General features: G+C 62.2%; 1 protein-coding gene across 1 annotated transcript in view; it reads right to left on the bottom strand.

Moving 5' to 3' along the window:
- PITPNM3 (PITPNM family member 3) overlaps positions 1 to 8664 on the bottom strand; it is a 60784-nt gene extending 52120 nt beyond the window's left edge. The window contains exon 1 of the mRNA XM_072730002.1: positions 8500 to 8664. Within this exon, the coding sequence (XP_072586103.1) occupies positions 8500 to 8521 (22 nt within the window). The 5' untranslated portion in view covers positions 8522 to 8664. The remainder of the gene's footprint in view (positions 1 to 8499) is intronic.
- Between the last annotated feature and the right edge of the window lie 9929 nt (positions 8665 to 18593).

Here is an 18593-nt window from a genome sequence, read left to right as displayed (position 1 = left end):
TCCCCACCCCGAGGCCGTCACCTGCATGCTCAGAGACATGGGAACACAGATGCCTAGAGGGCCAGGGAGTCTCCTGAAGCTTGGGTTGGGGCACACAGTTTGGGGGGTGTTTAAAGTCTGGGCCCCACGACCCCAGAACAGTGAGGATGAGGACTCCCCACCCTGCAGCTCTTTGCCTGCTCTGGGTCCAGCACAATTGTTTGGCCAACAAGCAAATGACTAAAAGGTGACCTGTGGAGTAACTGGAACAAGCCAGACACCCTGCGGGAAGTTGCCTAAAATAACCCTAACAGAGCCCCCGTGTCCCCATCCTACAGCTGACACACATGCCATTACCGACACTAGGTCATGGAGTCGGTAGGCAGTGGAGGCGACCCTGGAAGCCAGGCCCATCCACGGGCTCTGCAGGTCCATGTCTGCGTATCCTCGTGTCTGTGCAGACATCTGAATGTGTGGCTGCGTTCCCTGGAAAGCGCCATCCTCCCAAGCCCCTCTCCCTCCCCATGCCTGTGCTGATGACACAGCCACACACATGCTCCATGCACCCCCTCCCTGTCTCTGCATCACACACACAGCAGTTCACGGGCACGGGCAGGAACTTCCCGGAGAAGTTAGCACACAGGCCATGGAGCAACAGAAGCCAGCTCCCTGGCACCACTGCAGGTCCAGGATGGGAACACGAGGGAGTCAGGGAGAGAGCTAACCCACTGCTCCCGGCCCCGGGATGCAGCCTCTGGGCCCAGCCCTAGCAGCGCAGGGCAGAGAAGGGGCAGCCTGGCCCTGGGCCAAGTGCCAATGCCGCACCCCACGGGTGTGCACATGTCCCGGATGCAGGGGTCCCACAGGCTGGAGGCCCAGAGGCCTTCCTGGGGAAGGGGCCCCCACTGAGTCTTCAGGACAGGGTGGGCTGGGTGGGCAGGAGGAAAGATGCAAGTCAAAGCAATCAGGCCGTTTGTATGAGAAGCTGGATCTAGAAGCTTCTCCTCCAGGATCAGGAGTGTGGCTAATCAGAGGAATGAGGGGCCCCAGGTGTCTGCGGTGATTGGCCATGCTCTGCAGGTGTTCAAGTCACACCCGCCGACTCCCAGGCCTCCTGGGAGCCTCGCGTGCCTCTCAGCAGCCTGGTGGGGGATGTCCAGCCCTGGGCCTGCTGCCCAGCCCTGCCTCACACTACACCGAAGCCAGGCGGGTGCATGGCCTCCCATGGGGCCTCAGCAGACATGTGATCCACTGTGGCTCACTCAGGGCCCTCGTCCCCAGTCTCTCCATGTGTCACACACAGACACATATGCACACATAAATACACACAGACACACATATACACATGAGCAGACATGCACATGCACACAGACATGCATATGAACTGCACACGCATATGTACACATGAATGCATACACATGCACATAATACGTGCAGATACGTTGCACGCTAACACACATGCATGCACACATGTGCACACACAAGCACACATACGTGCAGGCACATGTCCTGGTTATGTACACACATGCACTATAAACACAAACATATACAGCCACAGATATGTGCTGATATTCACATATACATGCATGCATGCACAAGTGCACACACATGCACACAGACGTGCATATGAATGCACACATGTGCATATGCACACACAAATACATACATGTGCAAATATGTACACATGCACATAATACTGCAAGTGCACACAAACACATGTGCACATGTGTGCGCAAATACATGGATAAGTGCATGCACGGATACACACACACATATATATACATGAACATGCACATGTGCGCACACATACGAGAACAGCAGGTCCAGGAGCTCTTATTATGTCCACATGGCCCGCTGCAGGGGACACCCTGGAGCCACCCCTGGGGGAGCACCCACCGCACCTGTCGTCAGACCTCCTCTCTGGGTCAGGAGAGGCTGTGGGGCCACCAAGGAGGGACGTGAGGCCAGTAGAAGCCGCAGAAGGAAACCAATGCAGGTTGGGGGTTGGTTGCTATGGAAACATGTCCTAACTACGTCCCAAACTGCTGTATGCGCCACTGATGAGCTTATGGGCCAGGCTGTTTCGGGGATATGCGGGGAGCCTGGGGAGCCTGTCTGCTGGAGCTCAGATCCTATAGGACCCCGTAGAGATCCAGTGTCTGGGCAGCCAGGTGGCTCCACGAGGGCAGGCGTGGACCCCAGGCTGCACAGTGACCCTGACACATGCCACATGCCCCAACCCCCAGAGCAGCAGGCCACTGGCAGGGTCACAGCCGGGGTCACAGCCCTGAGCACACCGCAGGCTGTGGCCCACAGCTCCAACCACATCGCAAATGAAGCCACGTCCCCGTGGCGGACCCTGCTGCAAATATGGCACCATGGAGCCACAGCACCAGCCACGGCCTTCCGCCTGACATTGGCCGCACTGGCCCCAGGTACCACGGAGGGGCACGTCCTCTGCTGACGCTGCCTTCTCTCCAGCAATGTCACACGATCCAGGGAGCTGCATGGTCCGTGAGGCCCCCGCCTGAAGCCGAGGACAGACAGACCCGAGGAGGAAGCCAGCCTGCCTGTCCGGGGATGAGAACCCCGGAGTTCCCCCACAGGACAAAGGTGGCCAACCAGCTACTCTGAAAAAAATATGCTTCTTGAAGACCTCTTGGTATCTCATAAATATACCATTTAAACACCCATTAATTACCTTATTTAGGAGATAATTAGTGATTAATAGTTTTGGTTACTGCTGTACCTTCTCAGCTCTGCCCTTTTGGCTCCTGATGGTCCCGAAGTGTTTGAGGCGGGTCTCCCCAGACGTGCCCCTCTGTCCTGCCAGACTCTTGCTCCACAAGGGAAAGGCTTTCTCCTCCCGCTCAAGGGAGTTCCTGTGGCACCTGTCACTGTGCCAGTGACAGCTCTGCCACCTGCGGGCTTCTCGGGAGGGCAGCAGGGGCGGGGGGCCTCACAGCTGTAGGAAGGTCCCCCGGTGTGACCCCAGGAGCCCCATGGGGAGTGGGAAACAGGCCCATGCCCTGGGCACACACAGGGGCCACAGAGGATGCTGCAGGCCCCACCTCCACATACCACCCGTGCTCTGCTGAGGCACCGAAGGCTACGGTCGCCTAAAGCAAGTCACCAGGAGCAGCCCCAGCCAAGGGGACCCCACGTGGGCCGTCTGACCACCTGTCGCCTCAGGTTGCTCCCGAGCAGGGGTGGGGCCCGGCTGCCTCTGGCCTGCAGGCTCCCCATCTGGTGCCAACTCATGGCACCAGGAGCCGGCGGCCAGGACCCTGGAGGCGGGGCTGCTCAGTGCTCCTGCGGCTGTTCCAGAAGGAACAAAAAGACAGCAAGGGATAAACACCCCCCACACACGTACTGGGCAGTAATGGGAAAGCTGAAAATAGCGCTTTTTACCACCAGGGATGACTCCAGAGTTGCTCATCCAGGACCAGCCTCCCAGGGGAGGGAAGCCTTGGGCCCGGTCAGTGGGGTGACCCGGCAAGGATGACACGGCCTGGGCACTTGGGGCCGTCCAGACAGACAGCGGCGTCCAAGAGGTGGTGGGCGGCCCCAGATGTGCCGCACCTGCAAGGACAGGTCCCTGGGATGGCCCCCCAAGCCTACCCCAAGGCCCGTGCCCCGCAATCCGTCCCGAGCGGCTGCCACGCAGGAGGTGACGTGCCTCGCAGCAGACGGCTCCACTCTGAAGTGGCCTCGGATCCACAACAACCCAGCGCCCCTCCTGGACAGAGTGCGGGTTTCCATTTCTGCATCCAGCCCTCCTTTGGCATCCTGGCTCCCAGATGGCTGGTCCTCCCCTCCAGGACGATGGGGTGTCTGGGAAGAGGGTGCCTCCCCCACACAGGCGACTCTGCAAACATTAGGGTGACCATCTCCAAACAAGACGGGCTCTACAAGCGCTCCAGGGACCCACCCCTGTGGGTCAGCCCCATGCCCCATGGCTCCCGGCCTGGAGCAGCGCCTTCCCAAGAAGCCTGGGAACAGCTTGACGCCCAGGTACCGGGTTTCCCGCAGCACCTGCCCCTGGCCACCCTGGCCGCACACATTGATCCCCCTCCAGCCACAGAGCCTCCCCCTCCCTGTCCCCCAGCCTCAAGTGGAGCCTGATGTGGCCACATAGGCCCTGAGCGCCTCAGCGTAAACCCCATAAATGCTGCCCTGGGGACAGCCCAGAGGCAGTGGGCCGGGGGCCATGGCAGGAGGCTCCCCCCACCCACATGTGTACCCCGTGGGTGCCGTGGCCACACAGCTGTGCGGGCGGGCAGTGGGCGTGGGGCCCTGGAGGTGGCAGTTACCTCCAGAGTGACTCATTAAGGCTCTGTTCCTTTGCAAAAGGGGGTACAATTTAGCATTTTCTTTCTCTTTAGAAAACAAGAATTTTAAAGCTGGGAGTAGAGAGGATTTGAGGGCGTGTGTGGGGGGGGTTGGGATCTCATGTGATTTCCAGGCTGTTGTGCACTCTCAGCTCCCTCCCATCCCAGCCCTTGGTGGGGATACCGGTCACCCCTGCCCGGCCTGGCTGCAGACCCCCAGGACCAGCAAGGGGCATGCCCCCTCCACACTGGGGGCCCCGAGGGCAGGAGAGGAGCGGGGAGGAGACCCCCAGGCATAGGCCAGCAGGGCCGGGGGCCGAGAAAGGAGAAAAAGCAGCCCTAGAGCAAACTTACAGCAGGTCCTGGCTCCTAGCTCTTCCCCTCCCCGTCCCGACCCCCTGGTCACCGCTGAGGACACTGAGGCTTACAAGGACTCATTAAGGTGAGCCCGGATGGAGCCAGCGGCCTCTCTGTCCTCTCCATGATGCAGCCTAACTGCCAGGGATGTGTATCCAAGCAGGGACGAAACCCCCATCCTCCTCCAGCCTTGCCTCTGGCTTCGGGGGCTCCCAGGATGAGACACTCTGTCCTCCTGGGGCTTGGTGTCCTCATCCACAAAGTGGGAGGAACACGGAGCCTCCCCCACGGAGACACACTCAAGCCAATGCGGAAGGAGCAGGTGACATCACGCACGTGCCAGGGTGTCCCCTCGCCCCTGGGCTGCCCGCCACAGCACCCAGAACCCACGGGGACATCCCCACTCCCCACAGAGCATTCACACCCTGTCCTCAGTGAAAAAGGCCCCAGAAGAGGGCCCTGGGTTCCCCAGCCTGTTTCCGGCCCTGCTAACTGGAAGGTGGGACCGGAAACTCCATGCCCCGCCACCCCCACAGGCCGCACATTCACACCTTCTGGCCAGCCCAACACGGACTCGGCCCCAGCAAGGGGGGGTCCAGCCGTAAGCTCACACTCTGGGTCCCCCCTGAGGACTTCCCAGCACCTGCCAGGGGAACAAGGGCCTGTCATGAGGACAGGGGCTTCCAGGCCTGAGAGACAGGCAAGGGGGGGGCGCTCAGCAGAGGAGCGGGAGCTGCAACACCTCCAACGCTGCAGGAAAGTCCCCAAAGGCTTCCTGAAGGCAAAATTTCAGACAGGCCTTGAGCCGGGACACTGGCCTCCGATTCAGCCCTTGTGTTGGCCCCGGGCCCCCAGGAAGGGGACCCTGCAAAGCCATCCTGGCACCCTAGGGCCTGGGAGCTTCCCCATGTCCACAATGACGAGGATGACAACTACGGGGTCATGCCTGGAACCCCCTGCCATCTCCCAGGGTCCTGGGAGCCCCTCCCGTCCTCCGGGAGAGCCGGAGATGTATCCCCTGCGGGATGGGTCCCCTGCCTATCAATCCCTTGCGAGATCAGTCCCCTGCCCATCAATCCCTTGCGAGATCAGTCCCCTGCCCACACAGCCCGCCAGCACCTCCCCCCAGAGCTGAGCCAGCACCTGGAGCTCAGAAACTGGTTCCTCCGGCCTGGACAGCCCAGCCCTGCCCAGACGAGGTCCCAACCTCGGGTACTGGGGTGGCGGCAACAGAACAGCCCCTCCTATGAGCCAGCTCTGCTGGCCGGTCTCGCCCCCTCACAGTGGGTGATAGGGCCACCAAACACCCAGGCTTCCCCCCTGTCCCATTCCCCACTGCTGTGCTTCTTCCTGAGTTCTTCCTGCCCCCACCCCACACACCCCTCCCAGGCCTGTGCCCTTGGGTGCCTCCAGCCACCCTCTGGGTCCTCGCCCTCCTGTGCCCCTCCACACACACCTCTTCCTCTGTCCGGCCCGACCCCAGGCCTGCCCGGCGCCACCTGCCTACTCCACTTCAGCAGCCTAGAGACTGCTGGCCTTCACTGAGCCATACCGCCTGTGGCCTCACTACCCACAGGTAGCCCTGGCGCAGAACACAGGCCCTCCCCGCCTCCCCTCTCCTCTCCAGACTGGGTGCCTGCTGGGCACCACCACAGGTCTGCCCTGGGAACGGGCAATAACTTGTGTGGGATCTGCACTCTAATCCACGCAATCCCTTCTGGAAGTACCTGCATTCTCCTGGCAAAGTAGAAGTCCTTCTATGGCCTCCTTCAGTGACGGTCCCTGGCTTGCTGCTCGGGCCGCATACTGCGTGAGCCCAGGAACACCACTCACCTGCCCACAGTCACACACTGTGCTGGCTCCACAACCCCTGGCTCTCCTGCCCCCCACCCCGCAGGCGTCCGGCCAGTGTTCAGGGGGAATGTCTCATAGGCGCCCCTCACACCCACAGCCTCCACCTCAGCCTTCAGCCTCCCTTGGTCCTAATGTCACCCCCCTTTTAGACCGTCACCCTGCCTGTCTGCAGCCGGCAGTCCAGAGCAGCCAGCACTGTGTCACGGCCCCACTTTGGGCCCCTGTCCTCAAGGATGCCTCTGTTCCAAAGCTTCACCTGTGCAGCTCCCCCACATACCATCCCAAGAGCCGTTTTCAGGTCAGTAGGCTCAGGGCCTGAAGAGGCCCTGGGGACATCTACAAAATGCAGAGTCGTCCGGAAGGGCTGGGCACAGTCCCATCTTGCTGGGTCCCTGGCTGCACAGAGGAGAGGTCAGCGCTGCCCAGAGGGAAGGGCCACACTCAGCACCGAGGCAGGAAAGACAAGATGTTGGAGCAGCACGAGGTGCTGATGCCCCAGGCAGGGCGGCTCTCCACTTGTCCCTAAAACAGTCCCGTGGACTCTCAGCCACGGCAGAGCAGGGGCCGGACCGCGCTCCCTGTCCATCCGTGGGGGCCACCTGACTGGGCAGTGACAGAGAAAGTCCACCACGTACCACCCTCCGAGTTCCACAGACCAGGCTCTGCACCCAGGCTGTGCCCACACTCTCTGGGCCACCTTAAGGAGCTGTCTCTCTGAGTATCTGTTTCGGATGTCTTGGGTGGGGGGTGGCTGGTGAGAACCATCCCCCCCCACCCGGGCACTCTGCATGTGGCCTGGAACGCGTTGGCTGCTACTGTAACAACGGCGCCCCGGCAGGTGATCCATGCAAGTGCACACGCATGCACACACAGGCTGGGGGTGGTGGGCGGACACACGCCCTGCCATGTGCCCTCTGGGAGCAGCGGGGGCGGGTAAGGCCTTGGGCTCTCACAGGAGGGAGGGACACAGCGTTTCCAGCTGGCCTGGTGTCATCTCCCGGTGCCTCCCACAGCTCCTCAGTGAGAAGGAGGTGTTCAGATGGGCTCCACATTTGCTGTGTCCCTCCCCAGCCGAACTCCTGGGGGCCCTGAACCACATGCCCAGCCTGTGCACAGGGGCATCCCGAGAGGTGCCCATGGGGCGGCCATGGATTTGCACAGGGCCTGGGGTGCTCACACTGAGTGTGCGTGTGTACAGGGGAATTCATACCCATTCCAGCACTGCTGCTGCTGGTGGGTAGAGGGGTGGGGTTGGTGCCAGACCAATGCCGAGTCCTGGGGGATGGCACAGCACCTGCCAGCATCACAGGCCGGGATCGAGTTCATGGTGGATTCACACATGCCAGCCCCGCCAGCAGGCCCTGCTGAGCCCACAGTGTGCGGCTAGCCTTGTGGGCGCCCCCACCCCGGGGCCCAGCACGGGCACCTCCGGATCCCTAGGGCCCAGCTCCGGGCCTGACACACAGCGCGGGGGGGTGAATGAACGTCCCGCTGAATGAATGAAGGAACGAATGCTGCCGCCCACTGCCTCTCACCGCCCACGGGGCCCCAGAGGAGGCCCCACCTTCACACCCCCACCACCCTGATGCTCTGTCCCCGGGGTTGGTTCCCAGGCGGCGCGCGCGGAGCACCCCTCCTTCCCGAGGAGAAATCTGGGTCTCCTGACGGAGCTTGGGGGGGAACCGCCGCGTCCCGGGGAGAGCGCGCTGCAGGGCAGGGGGCGCGTCCAGGCTGCGCAGGGGGCGTGGGATGGAGCGGCGGCCCCGGGGCAGCCCTGCGGCGCCCGCGCCTGGGGGAGGGGGACGGCCTGACCGGCCCCGGCCCCCCCACCCCGCCCGCGGCGCCCCTCCCCGCGCCTCTGATGCCGGGGGTGCAGGAAGGACGCTGGGCGCTCGGCCCTCCCCGGAACCTCCGCCCACCTGCGCGGGGGCTCACCTGCGCCCGCGGCCCCTCCCCCGGCCGCCCGCCCTGCCCTCACCTGCGCGGCCCGCCTGGGCCATGTCCCGGGCGGGGGCTCCGGCTGGTCCCCGCGCTCCTCGCCGCTCCGGCCCGGCCCCGGCCGCCCAGCCGCCTCCGGCCCGAGCGGACTCCGCGCCGCGCCCCGCGCCCCCGCCCCGTGCGCCTCGGCCGCCGCAGCCGCCGCCTCGCGGCTCCCTCCCGCTCCTTAAAGGCGCCGAGTGGCGGCGGCGCGGCCGGGGAGGGGCTGACGAAGGGCCCGGCGCCGCCTCCCGCGCCGGCGCCCCGCACCCCTGCCCGGCCACCACCGCCGCGCGCGGGGGGCGCACACGCGAGAGGCCCTGCGGCGTGGGCGGGGGCGCGGGGGGCGCAGCGCCAGGGGACACCCCCGGGCCAGACACCAGCGGGGGGGCGGGGGCGGGGGGGCAGAGGAGGCTGAGACCCAGGGCCTGGCGCGGGAGAGACTCGGAGCGGCGGGAGGGGAAGAGGGGGAGCCCCGGACAAGGCCCTCCCTCCCAGAGCCCCCGCGCCGGGTCCGGGACCTTCCAGGCCCTGACCTAGCCTCAGCCGGGAAGGGGCCTCGGTGCCCTTAACTGTGCAGGAACGCGTGCATCCCACCTGAGATTTCGAGGTGTGGGGGGAGCGGAGTTTAGGGAGCCCAGCAACCCAGTAGTGGCCCACACACTTGGTAGACCTGACTGCAGACAACCCCGGGAGCAGGCTGGAAGGAGGCTTCTGTGGGGTGCAGCTCAACATGGCTGGGAGCTGGCCCGGGCTCAGGGTTGCTCCCGGTGCTTGGTCGGGAGCCAGGCTGGGCCTCCAGGCCCATGGGCTCCCCACACCTGCCAGCCAGCCCCTCCTGACCCCCTGCTGCTGCAGAGGGAACTGCCACAGGCCCTGCCCCGCTGAAGAATTGGCAAGGGCTAAGCTCAGGCACCATCTGCAGGTGGTACCCCACCTGCCTCAGCCCACCCCCACCTCCTGGGGGAAAGGTCCATTGGAGAATTGCCCCCTGGGCCAGCCTCAGTCCTCACTGCAAGGTCCTCCTAGGTCCTGGGGAGTCCTTGGCTCCCCTAGGCTACGGGGGACCTCTGGGAGCATCGAGTCCACCAACCTCTTGGGGCTTTGACTCCATCTGCCAGATCCTCAGCAAGTGGCCTGCACCTCCTGGTTGATTACATCTAAGGACAGGAAGCTCAGTACCCTAGGCAAGAAGAGCTCTTCCATCCTTGGATGGTGCTGCCCATGGGAATGTTTTCATTAAAGCAGCCATCCACATCTTATATGACCCACGTGTGGCTCCTTCTGAGTGGTGCCCCAGCTAACAAAACCAAGGCTTCCCAGGCCCCTCTGTCCAAATGCTCTAGTGTGGCTTCACCTTGGAGGACCAACCGTCCTGGTTTGCCAGAGACTGAACATCTGTCAGTCCCCAGAGCTCTGGGTCCTGGAACCAGACCTCGGCGCTAACTCCAGTAGAGAGAATTTCAGAAGTGCCAAGGTGGGGAACCGCAGCTGGCCAGCAGCTGCTCCCCAGTACCTGGGTGCAGTGGGCATGGGTGTGGCCACGGGGACTGGGTGGGCAGGCATTTGCTTGCGGCTCCACGGCTGTGGCTCCTAGAAGCCGAAGGTACCCTTGGTGTGCTGTGCCATCCCCGGTTCATGCAGAAGAAAACGAAGCTGAGAGACTGCAGTTGGTGGTCATGCAGGTTTGGATGGCAAGCCTGTGCTCTGTACGTGGTACCTGGCTGTCCTCACCTTCCCCTGCAGGTGGGGCAGTGAGAGGCCTGCCTGCCTGGGCTGTGGGCATGGATGGTCGCTGGGGAGCAACAGGCCTGCCTGTGGTGGGGCACACCTGAGCCTGAGCACCTCCCTGAGCCCTTTGACTCACAGTGGCTGTGGCTTGGCAGGGGCCCTGCTACTTCCTGGCACTTCCTCGTGTGTGTGTGCCAGTGTATGCATGTATGTGGGTGTATATTGTGCATGCACGTATATGTGTCTGCATGTGTGTATATGCATGTATACATGTGTATCTGTATGTGTACATGTGTATATGGGATTGTGGTTTAAATGCATATGTGTGCATGTGTATGTGAATGTGTATATGCATGTGTGATGTGTGGATGTGTATAGATGTGTGTGCATGTATACGTATAAGTGTGCATAGGCACATGTGTGTGTATCTGTGGATTTGTAGGTATATGCAAGTGTGTATAGACATGTGTGTGGCATGGGTGTAGATGTGTATATGGGTGTATGTCCATATATACATGTGTATATGGGTATGTGTGTGCATGTGTGAATAGGCATTTGTGGGTGTAAATGTGTCTAGATATATATGTGTGTGCATGTGTGTATATGCATGTGTATGTACATATGTATGTGGCTGTGTATATATGCATGCCTGATGTATGGATGTGTACAGATGTGTGTGCATGTGTATGTATGTGTGTGCATGTGTGTATATGGATGTGTACATGTGTATATGGGCATATGGGTGGGTATATGTGTTGCTGTGCATGTATTGTATACACGTGTACATGCATGTGTGTGGGTATGTGTGTGCATGTATGTGGGTATATGTATATGGAGGTGTGTGCATGTGTATGTATGCTTGTGTGTAGATGTGTATAGATGTGTACGTGTGCATGCATATGCATGTGTACATGTGTCTAGAGGCATGTACATGTAGATGTGTATAGATGTGTGTGCATGTGTAAGATGTGTATGGGTGTATATGCATGTGTGTTCATGTGTATATGGGCATGTGTGCTTGTATATGTGGGTTATATATGCATGTGTGGTGTGTGGGTTTGTATGGATGTGCATGTATGTGTGGGATGTATATGAATGTATGTGTTGGTATGTATATATGCACGTGCAGCACACACATATGTGTGTGTGTGTGGGCATGTGTGTGGTATGCAGATTTGTACGTGCTTGTGTGCATATGCATGTGTGCACATGCACATGCAAACACACACAAACACATCCTGCTCAAGGAAGGTGCACGGCGGGTGGCATCACCAGCTGCCAAGGAAGTTCTGGCCCTGCCTCCAGGCAGAGCAGACACGGGACCAAACACCCTCAGATTAACGGGGTGGGCGGGGAACTTTCTGCATCACAGAGGTCATTCTAACCTGAAGAAGAACTAACCAACCATTTAGAGGCACTGCCCTGGGCTGTCTGAGGGAGGACACTTCCTGGGCGCCTTGCTCTGTGGCCGGTGTCCCCGCTGGGGCAGCTCCCAGGCCCAAGGACATGTGTACAGAATGGACCCATCACAGAGCCCTGGGCACCAGGAGGCGGGGGCTGGCCTGGACTGGGTCGGGACAGCTGGTGTCCGGGCACTTGGAAAGGCAAGTGACCGTCATCAGGAGCCCACACAGCCCCACAGAAAGGCACTCACGCCCAGCTACACTCATTTCCTTTCTGGACATGCTGGCTGGCGGGGAAGGTCCTGCGGTGCCCACCAGGCCTGGCACGGCTGCTCATCCCTGCCTGCTGCTGGTGCACATTAAGGGAGGGCCTGGGGCAGGGCCTGAGGCCTCATTGGCCTCACCTCTGGCCCTACCCGAACCTCTGGAGGCACCTCCCTGGCCCCTGTTCCCCAGCTCCCACACCAGGAAGTTCCGGGTGTTGTCTGCTGCCATTGGGGCCACTCAGTTCACAGACTCAGCCTCAGAGGCTCCTCCCTGACGTGGAGCTGCCCAACTCCTGCCCCCCCACAGGAGACCCAGGGTCCCCGCGCCCTGCCCTCCTGGCTGGCAGCTGTGGCCTATCTGGCCTTTGCATCTACCTTCCACCCCCAGAGCTGGACCAGTGCAGCCCTGCACAGCAGAGTCAGTAAAGGAGGTGCCGGGTGGCCCGTGTGCTCACTTGCGATCTCCAGAAGAGGCAAGAAGATCCCTGAAGATGAGCTAGTGACCCCTTGTGCGAGCCTCGGACCTGGTGAGGACCTGGTGAGGACCCCCCACTGGGGCAGCCCTGCCCCACAGGCCACACTGAATGGGTGTGTACCATTCCTGCTGGGTGCCTCCGAGCACGGATGCAGCATCTAGACATCCTCGGTGTTGTCTGAGGACGTGGGGGTGACGTCTCGCAGAACTTGCCTGCCAAGGTCATGGAGGGGCACGGTGCCTGCTTTGCGTTGCTGAGCACAGGACGCCTGTGGGGCTGCGGGCTGGGTTTCCAGGGACGGCACACACAGTGGGATGGAGCCGCTGTGCTGTGCTGTGTGGCCCAGTAGGTCCCTCTCCTCTCCCCCCGCTGCCTCCCACTATGGCGAGCTGCGCTTGCCATCAGGGCTACTGAGTGTGGGGCCCCAGCAAGGCCACTGTGTGCACCTCACACTCACACCACGTGCAGCAGGAGCGCTCGCTGTCCGCTCACCCGTCAGCTGAGCCTCCACTGTATCCCGGCCCCACACTCTTGAATGGTTGGCGCAGATTCCATGATGCACAACCACACGTGGGCGTGAGTGACAAGGACCCCAGCAGTTCCCGATCACACCTGCAGCTGCGCAACAGGACAGGAGACCAAGTCCCACCACGTGCACGAGTGTCTGCGTCCCCGCTCCACGCCTGCACTGGCCCTGGTGTGCCGGCCTCGGGCCCCTTCCTCTGCAGGAGCCTTACCTCTGCGGGGCACATGATGGCACAGAGCAGGACGGGTGCAGCCTCCCTGTCCTGGGTGAGCGTGCATAGACTCCACGCCGCTGCTGGCAGCTGCTGGAAAGCATTGCTGTGGTTCTGAGCTGCGTCCACGCTGACAGCAGATTTGGCCTCTTCACTTCCTCCTGCGGAGCATTTCAGTGTAAGAACACGGCATCTCATTCTTGTAGCCCTCAGGGGCCGCGTGGACCTGATGGCTTCTTGCCTGTGGACCTCGCTGTGTGTGCCTGTGCCCCCGGCCGGGAGACTCCGGGCACACACAGCATGGCCATGGTGGGGCTGACAGGGACACGCTTTCCCTAAACATGGCATTGCAAACTGCTCTTGGACACGTGGTACGACTGGCCCATGCAAGAACCTGACTTCCTGCCGGGGCCCACGGCCTGGAACTGTCCTCCGCCCCCGGGGTCCCTCGGCACGACTGTGGTACACAGTTCAGCTCCATGTCTGCAGGTCGGGGGCGGGGGAAAGCGGACGGGGTTCAGGGAAAAGGGGGGCGGGGTTCTGCAGCAGCCGTGAGGCACAGTCCACCCTGGGTGCAGCGGCTCCCAGGAGAGCCTGTGGCATGGGGCTCTGGCAGCGGATGATATGCCAAAACAGGCCTGGGGGTGGGGACCCACACGAAGGGCCATGGTGTCCACCCCCCGTCCCCAGGATTTGCCAGGAACTGGGGTCCCTATCAGGCCAGGAGCTCTGCCTCCTATCCGCTGTCCCTCCCCCCGGAACTGCAGTACCCGGTGCCCCCCAAGACCCGCCATGCTCCAGCGGGTGTTCGGTACTTCAGTGACTGTGGACAGCAGCCCATCAGATGCTCCCATGTCACAGACAAGGACACAGAAGCTGGACTGGGCGTCCAACCGCAGCCACTGCCACCCACGATCCCCTTACCTCTAGCAGGGAGACAGGGCCAGCGATGGAGCAGGGCAGCCGTGAGCAGGGGCTCGGCCCATCTGCGCAGGTGCAGCCTTGGAGGACCGCCTGCCAGGACCCCCGGACCCCAAACCCCCCACTCCCCCTCTCCCTGCCTCCCCACCCCCCCACCCCCATACCACCCCTCCCCGGTCCCCCACTCCCTGCCCTCCCCCACCCAGTACCCCCCTCCCCAGTCCCCCGCTCCCTGCCCACCCTCACCTGGCCGCCCTCCTGCTGCCCCCACCCCAGGCCCACACCCTGCCCACAGGGGCACAGCGGCCTGGCCTGGGAGGCCTCCGGCCACTGCTGTAGGGCTGCAGACTAATGACCAAGATGCTGAATTTTACAAGTGTTTGGAACTGAGTTGAATCCACCTATTAAGGTTATACTGGATTTCTCGCAGAGTGCCAAGCACCTCGGGGATGTGGGCAGCGCAGCCATGTCCCTGGCGGGAGACACCTCCCTGAGCAGATGCCAACGAGATGAGCCATGGAAGGAGCACGGAGGGTCACGGAAACCCTCTGGGTTGGGAGGGCTGAGGGGGATCCGCAGATGGAACACAAATCCCCTTTGGGTGTAAACCCGCTTCCAAAGGCTGAAGACCACCTGTGCTCACAGAAGGAAGGGGTGCAGTGGCCAGGAGCTGGGAAGGGCACACACTGCGCTACATTTTCAGATCTGGGGTCCCGGGAGGGAACCCCAAGATGCTGACATCGTCTTTGCCTGTGAGGCAGGCGAGGAGGGACCCCCCCAGAGCCTCCCACTTGAGGCCAGCTCCCCCTGCCGGCCGGCACTTCCCTGCGCAGGTGGGGACGCGGGGGGGGGGGGGGGCAGTTCTGGGGGTCAGATGGGGATCCCAGTGCCCCGAGGAGGGGTGATCGCTGTCTAGTAGGAGCCCTTCCACCCCATTCCTGTCCTGCGGTCCTGCCCCCACTGCCAGGGGCAGCAGCGAGTGTCCACCGACCTGCAGCTCTCAGCATAGACAGTGTGCACATGGTGCGGCACATCCTGTGGCAACACGCGCACGCCTGGGGTCTCAAGCAAAAGTAGAGTGTGCCAGGGCCTGGGAGACCCCAGGGGGCTGCGTGGACGCCCTGGGAAGCCAGCAGGAACCCAGCTGCCCAAGCCCAACACTGCGCAGCCTCCACCACGGTTGCCCGCTGGGCTGAGGGGCCGCATCTCTGCACTGCTCCTCAGGCCAGCCTGGCCATGCCAGAGACCCTGGGCACATCCGGTCTCACCCTAACTCCACTCTAAGGTGAAGGTGCGCAGGCTTCTGAGGGGAGGCTGCACCGTGAACCCAGATCAGATGCTCGGGACCTCGCCATCCCCAGCGCTTGGTCCTGAGGCCAGAGTTACTGGCGCCGGGAACCTCCAGGGGCTGTGTCAGGGGAGCCAGGGTCACCAGTGCCTGCCACCCCTCCACGCGCCAGGTCCTGGGTTGGTGGCACCCCTGCATCCCCCAGGCACCGCTGCCCTGCAGGGGCTACTATGGCCCGCGTGGTCTCTAGCGTCTTGAGCATTCACACCTGGGGAATAACGACACCTGTGGTCATTGGCACTCAAACTCCGCTTTGACCTGCAGGAAGTAAAACTTGGTGAAAGCCGCTGGGCCTCCAATGCCACCAGCCTGGGCAGGTCTCTGCCTCCCGCCAGGTTACTGCAAATCTGGGGATACCAGACATGGGACCTCGGGCTCAGTGCTGCTGGCCCACCCTGGCTCTGCAGGACGGGGGGCAATGGACCCTCCCCGGTCCACCCAGAGTGTGGTCAGAACACACCTCCAGCGGGGCCCTGCTGAGCACACAGGCACGCTGCGGAGCACTTGGGAGGGGGCCTTCTGTGAGCCCCCGAAAGTGCAGCTGTGTGTTACATGTGTGTACGTGTGCATACATGTGCTCATGCCCGTGTAAATGTTTGCACTGTTTTGTCTGTGCACTATGCACATGTATGTGTGCACATAATAGTGCACCGTGGACGTCATGTTTGTGTGCATGGGTGTACATGATTGTGTGTATATGTGAGCACATGTGCACTGTGTACACATGGGTAGTGTGCATGTGCATATGTGTGCAGTGTGTTCTGTATGTGTGCATAGGTCTGTACATGCAGGTGGTGCACACGTGTGTATGTGTACATGTGTGTGCGCATGCCTGTATGCATGTACATGTGTCTGCATGTTTTCTATAGCTTTTACCAGACTTTCAGAGACGACCCTTCCAAACATCAAGACCCTGACCACTGGTTAAGCCACTTGTGCAGCTGGGAACAGGCCCCAGGTCAGGGCCGGGGTGGGGGCCGGGATCTTGCCTGAGGCGAGAACCCCTGAGTTCATGAGGACACTGGGAGGGCTCATGGTATCCCCCAGACGCCTCCTGCCACGTGGGCACCCCTCCACCTCCCTCCAAATGCCAAAACGGCGGGGCCCACATTCACGGGGAGGACTGCACTGTTCCCTGTTGGACCTGCCGCTGGGATTCTCTCATGATCCCGGAGTAAATGTCAGCAGCAAAGCACCAGGATGTCCTGCAGGTCCCCATCACACTGAGCAGATGCAAAATCTGTCACCAGGAGCAGACATGTGAGGAGGCCACCACGGATGGAGCCAGCCACTGAGAGGCTGCCCATGGGCCCTCAGCCTCCTGCAGGCTCGGCCCCAGGATTTGCTGGCCTCCCACGGGCCTCATGGGTCCCCCTGTGCCCCATTTCATTGTCGGGGGCAGCGTCCAGATCCTCACACACCTGTCCCAGGCTGGGTTTTGTGAGGCTGGACCAGACAAGGCTGGGCGTGTGGCCGGGGCTCCCCCGTGTAGACACGGAGGAAAGGCCGGGACCCAGGCTGGGGTGGATCCTGCTTCCCAGGGAGGGTGGACACAGCCGGGGAGCTGCGTGCCTGGGGCCACCTGTGGGACTGGGGGGGCCATCCCGCCCTGTTGCCTTCACCTAACCATACCATGTTCCACCTGTGGCCTTCCCTCCGGGCCGTTCCCTTTGCCTTCAGGTCCCTCTGCCCTTGCCGCAGCCCTGCCCATCTTTCAAGGCCCCTTTTAAATGCCACCTCCCCCATGAAGACCACCAACAACACAGCCCTGGCTCAGGAAAGAGGAGTCAGCCCCTCGGCCCCAACCGCAGCTCCCATTCTCTCATTCTCTCGCCTCCATGCTCAGGCCCCTGGAGGAGGGAATGGCCTCCGCTGTCCCTGCGTCTCCATGGCAGGCAGCCAACCTTCCACAAGCGGAGCACAGGCTGCCCAGCCTCGGAAGACAAGTGGCTCTGGAGGCGTCCCCGGGCAGGTGCCCTGGCTGCCCTCGAAGCGAAGCTGCCCTCCCATCCCCGCCTGGTCCGTCAGCGTGGCTGCGGGGAGCACGTGACCCAGGGTGAGGTCAGGATGGACCTGTTACAGGCCAGGAAGGGGCCCCCAGGGACTGTGGGGCCAGGGCGCTGGGTGTGTAGTGTGTCACCAGGTGGGGGCCCCTGCTGCTTGGAAGGATGCCCCTAGGAGGTGAGGTGGAGGCCAGGGCAGGGCTGGGGCTGCTGAAGTCACAGGAGAGCAGGGGCACCGTGAACACTTCAGGCTGGATGCCATGCTGCAAGTTATGTCCCCCACGGTCTGTCAGCCACCCCAGCTTGTCTACCTGACAGGCATTCACGGAACCGGAGCACAGGCCGCAGGGGGCACGCCCCGTCCCGGAGTCTGTACAACCCCAGGCTTACCCCTACTGGCTCTGCGACCCCTGCCTCAGGATGTGGCCCGGACTGCAAAGTCCTGGCAGCTCCCGGGAGACTGTCCGCGGCCACAAGCGATGAAGGTGTGTGGGGACCACATGCTGGGCTCGATAGTGAGGCAGGGGGAAGCTGGGGTCATGGGCAGGAAGGCCCAGAGGAGGGTGGAGGCCGGGGAGGCTCCTGGGGCAAAGCTAATAGCCAACATCCAGAGATGCTGGCGTGGGTTCTCTCCTCCATCCTCCGGTGACCAATGTCCCTGCTGGGGTGGGTTCTCTCCTCCATCCTCCGGTGACCAATGTCCCGGGGGGAATCTCGGCTCTCCATCCCACCCCACCCCACCCAGCATACCAGGCAGGATCGACACAGAGGCGTACAGCAGGGGAGGCGGGTAGAGGGCGGCCCCTCACCCAGCCTTGGCCTCCAGCCTCAGAACAGGCGTCTCAGGGACCAGCTGGGTCGTCAGCCTGGGCCCAGGGGACCCTGGCTGTGGGGTGGGCAGCACAGCCACGGCCCTTCCCTTCTTCAAGTGTCCACGCAGGGAAACCCGGAGACCTGGGCCTGTGGAACCCTCCCAGCAGGGCGGGGGGTGAGGAGCGTGGGGTCACTGCCTGCGGCCCATGAGGCAGGAGGGTGCCCTGGAGCGGAGCTCCACATAGGAGCAGGTGCATCAGGGTCAGATGGCCGGGCCCGGTCTCCCCTGGAAGCAGGAATGCAGTGCCATGAGCATCCCGTCCAGGGAAGGCTCCATGAACACGAACCTTACCGCCGTTTCTCTGGCGGGGGGAAGGGGTGGACAGGCAGCAGAGGC

This window comes from Vulpes vulpes, chromosome 12 (genome assembly GCF_048418805.1).
Source record: "Vulpes vulpes isolate BD-2025 chromosome 12, VulVul3, whole genome shotgun sequence".
Classification (NCBI taxonomy): domain Eukaryota; kingdom Metazoa; phylum Chordata; class Mammalia; order Carnivora; family Canidae; genus Vulpes; species Vulpes vulpes.
The sequence above is the reverse complement of the archived record's forward strand: the minus strand, read 5'-3'. Positions and strand labels throughout refer to the sequence as shown.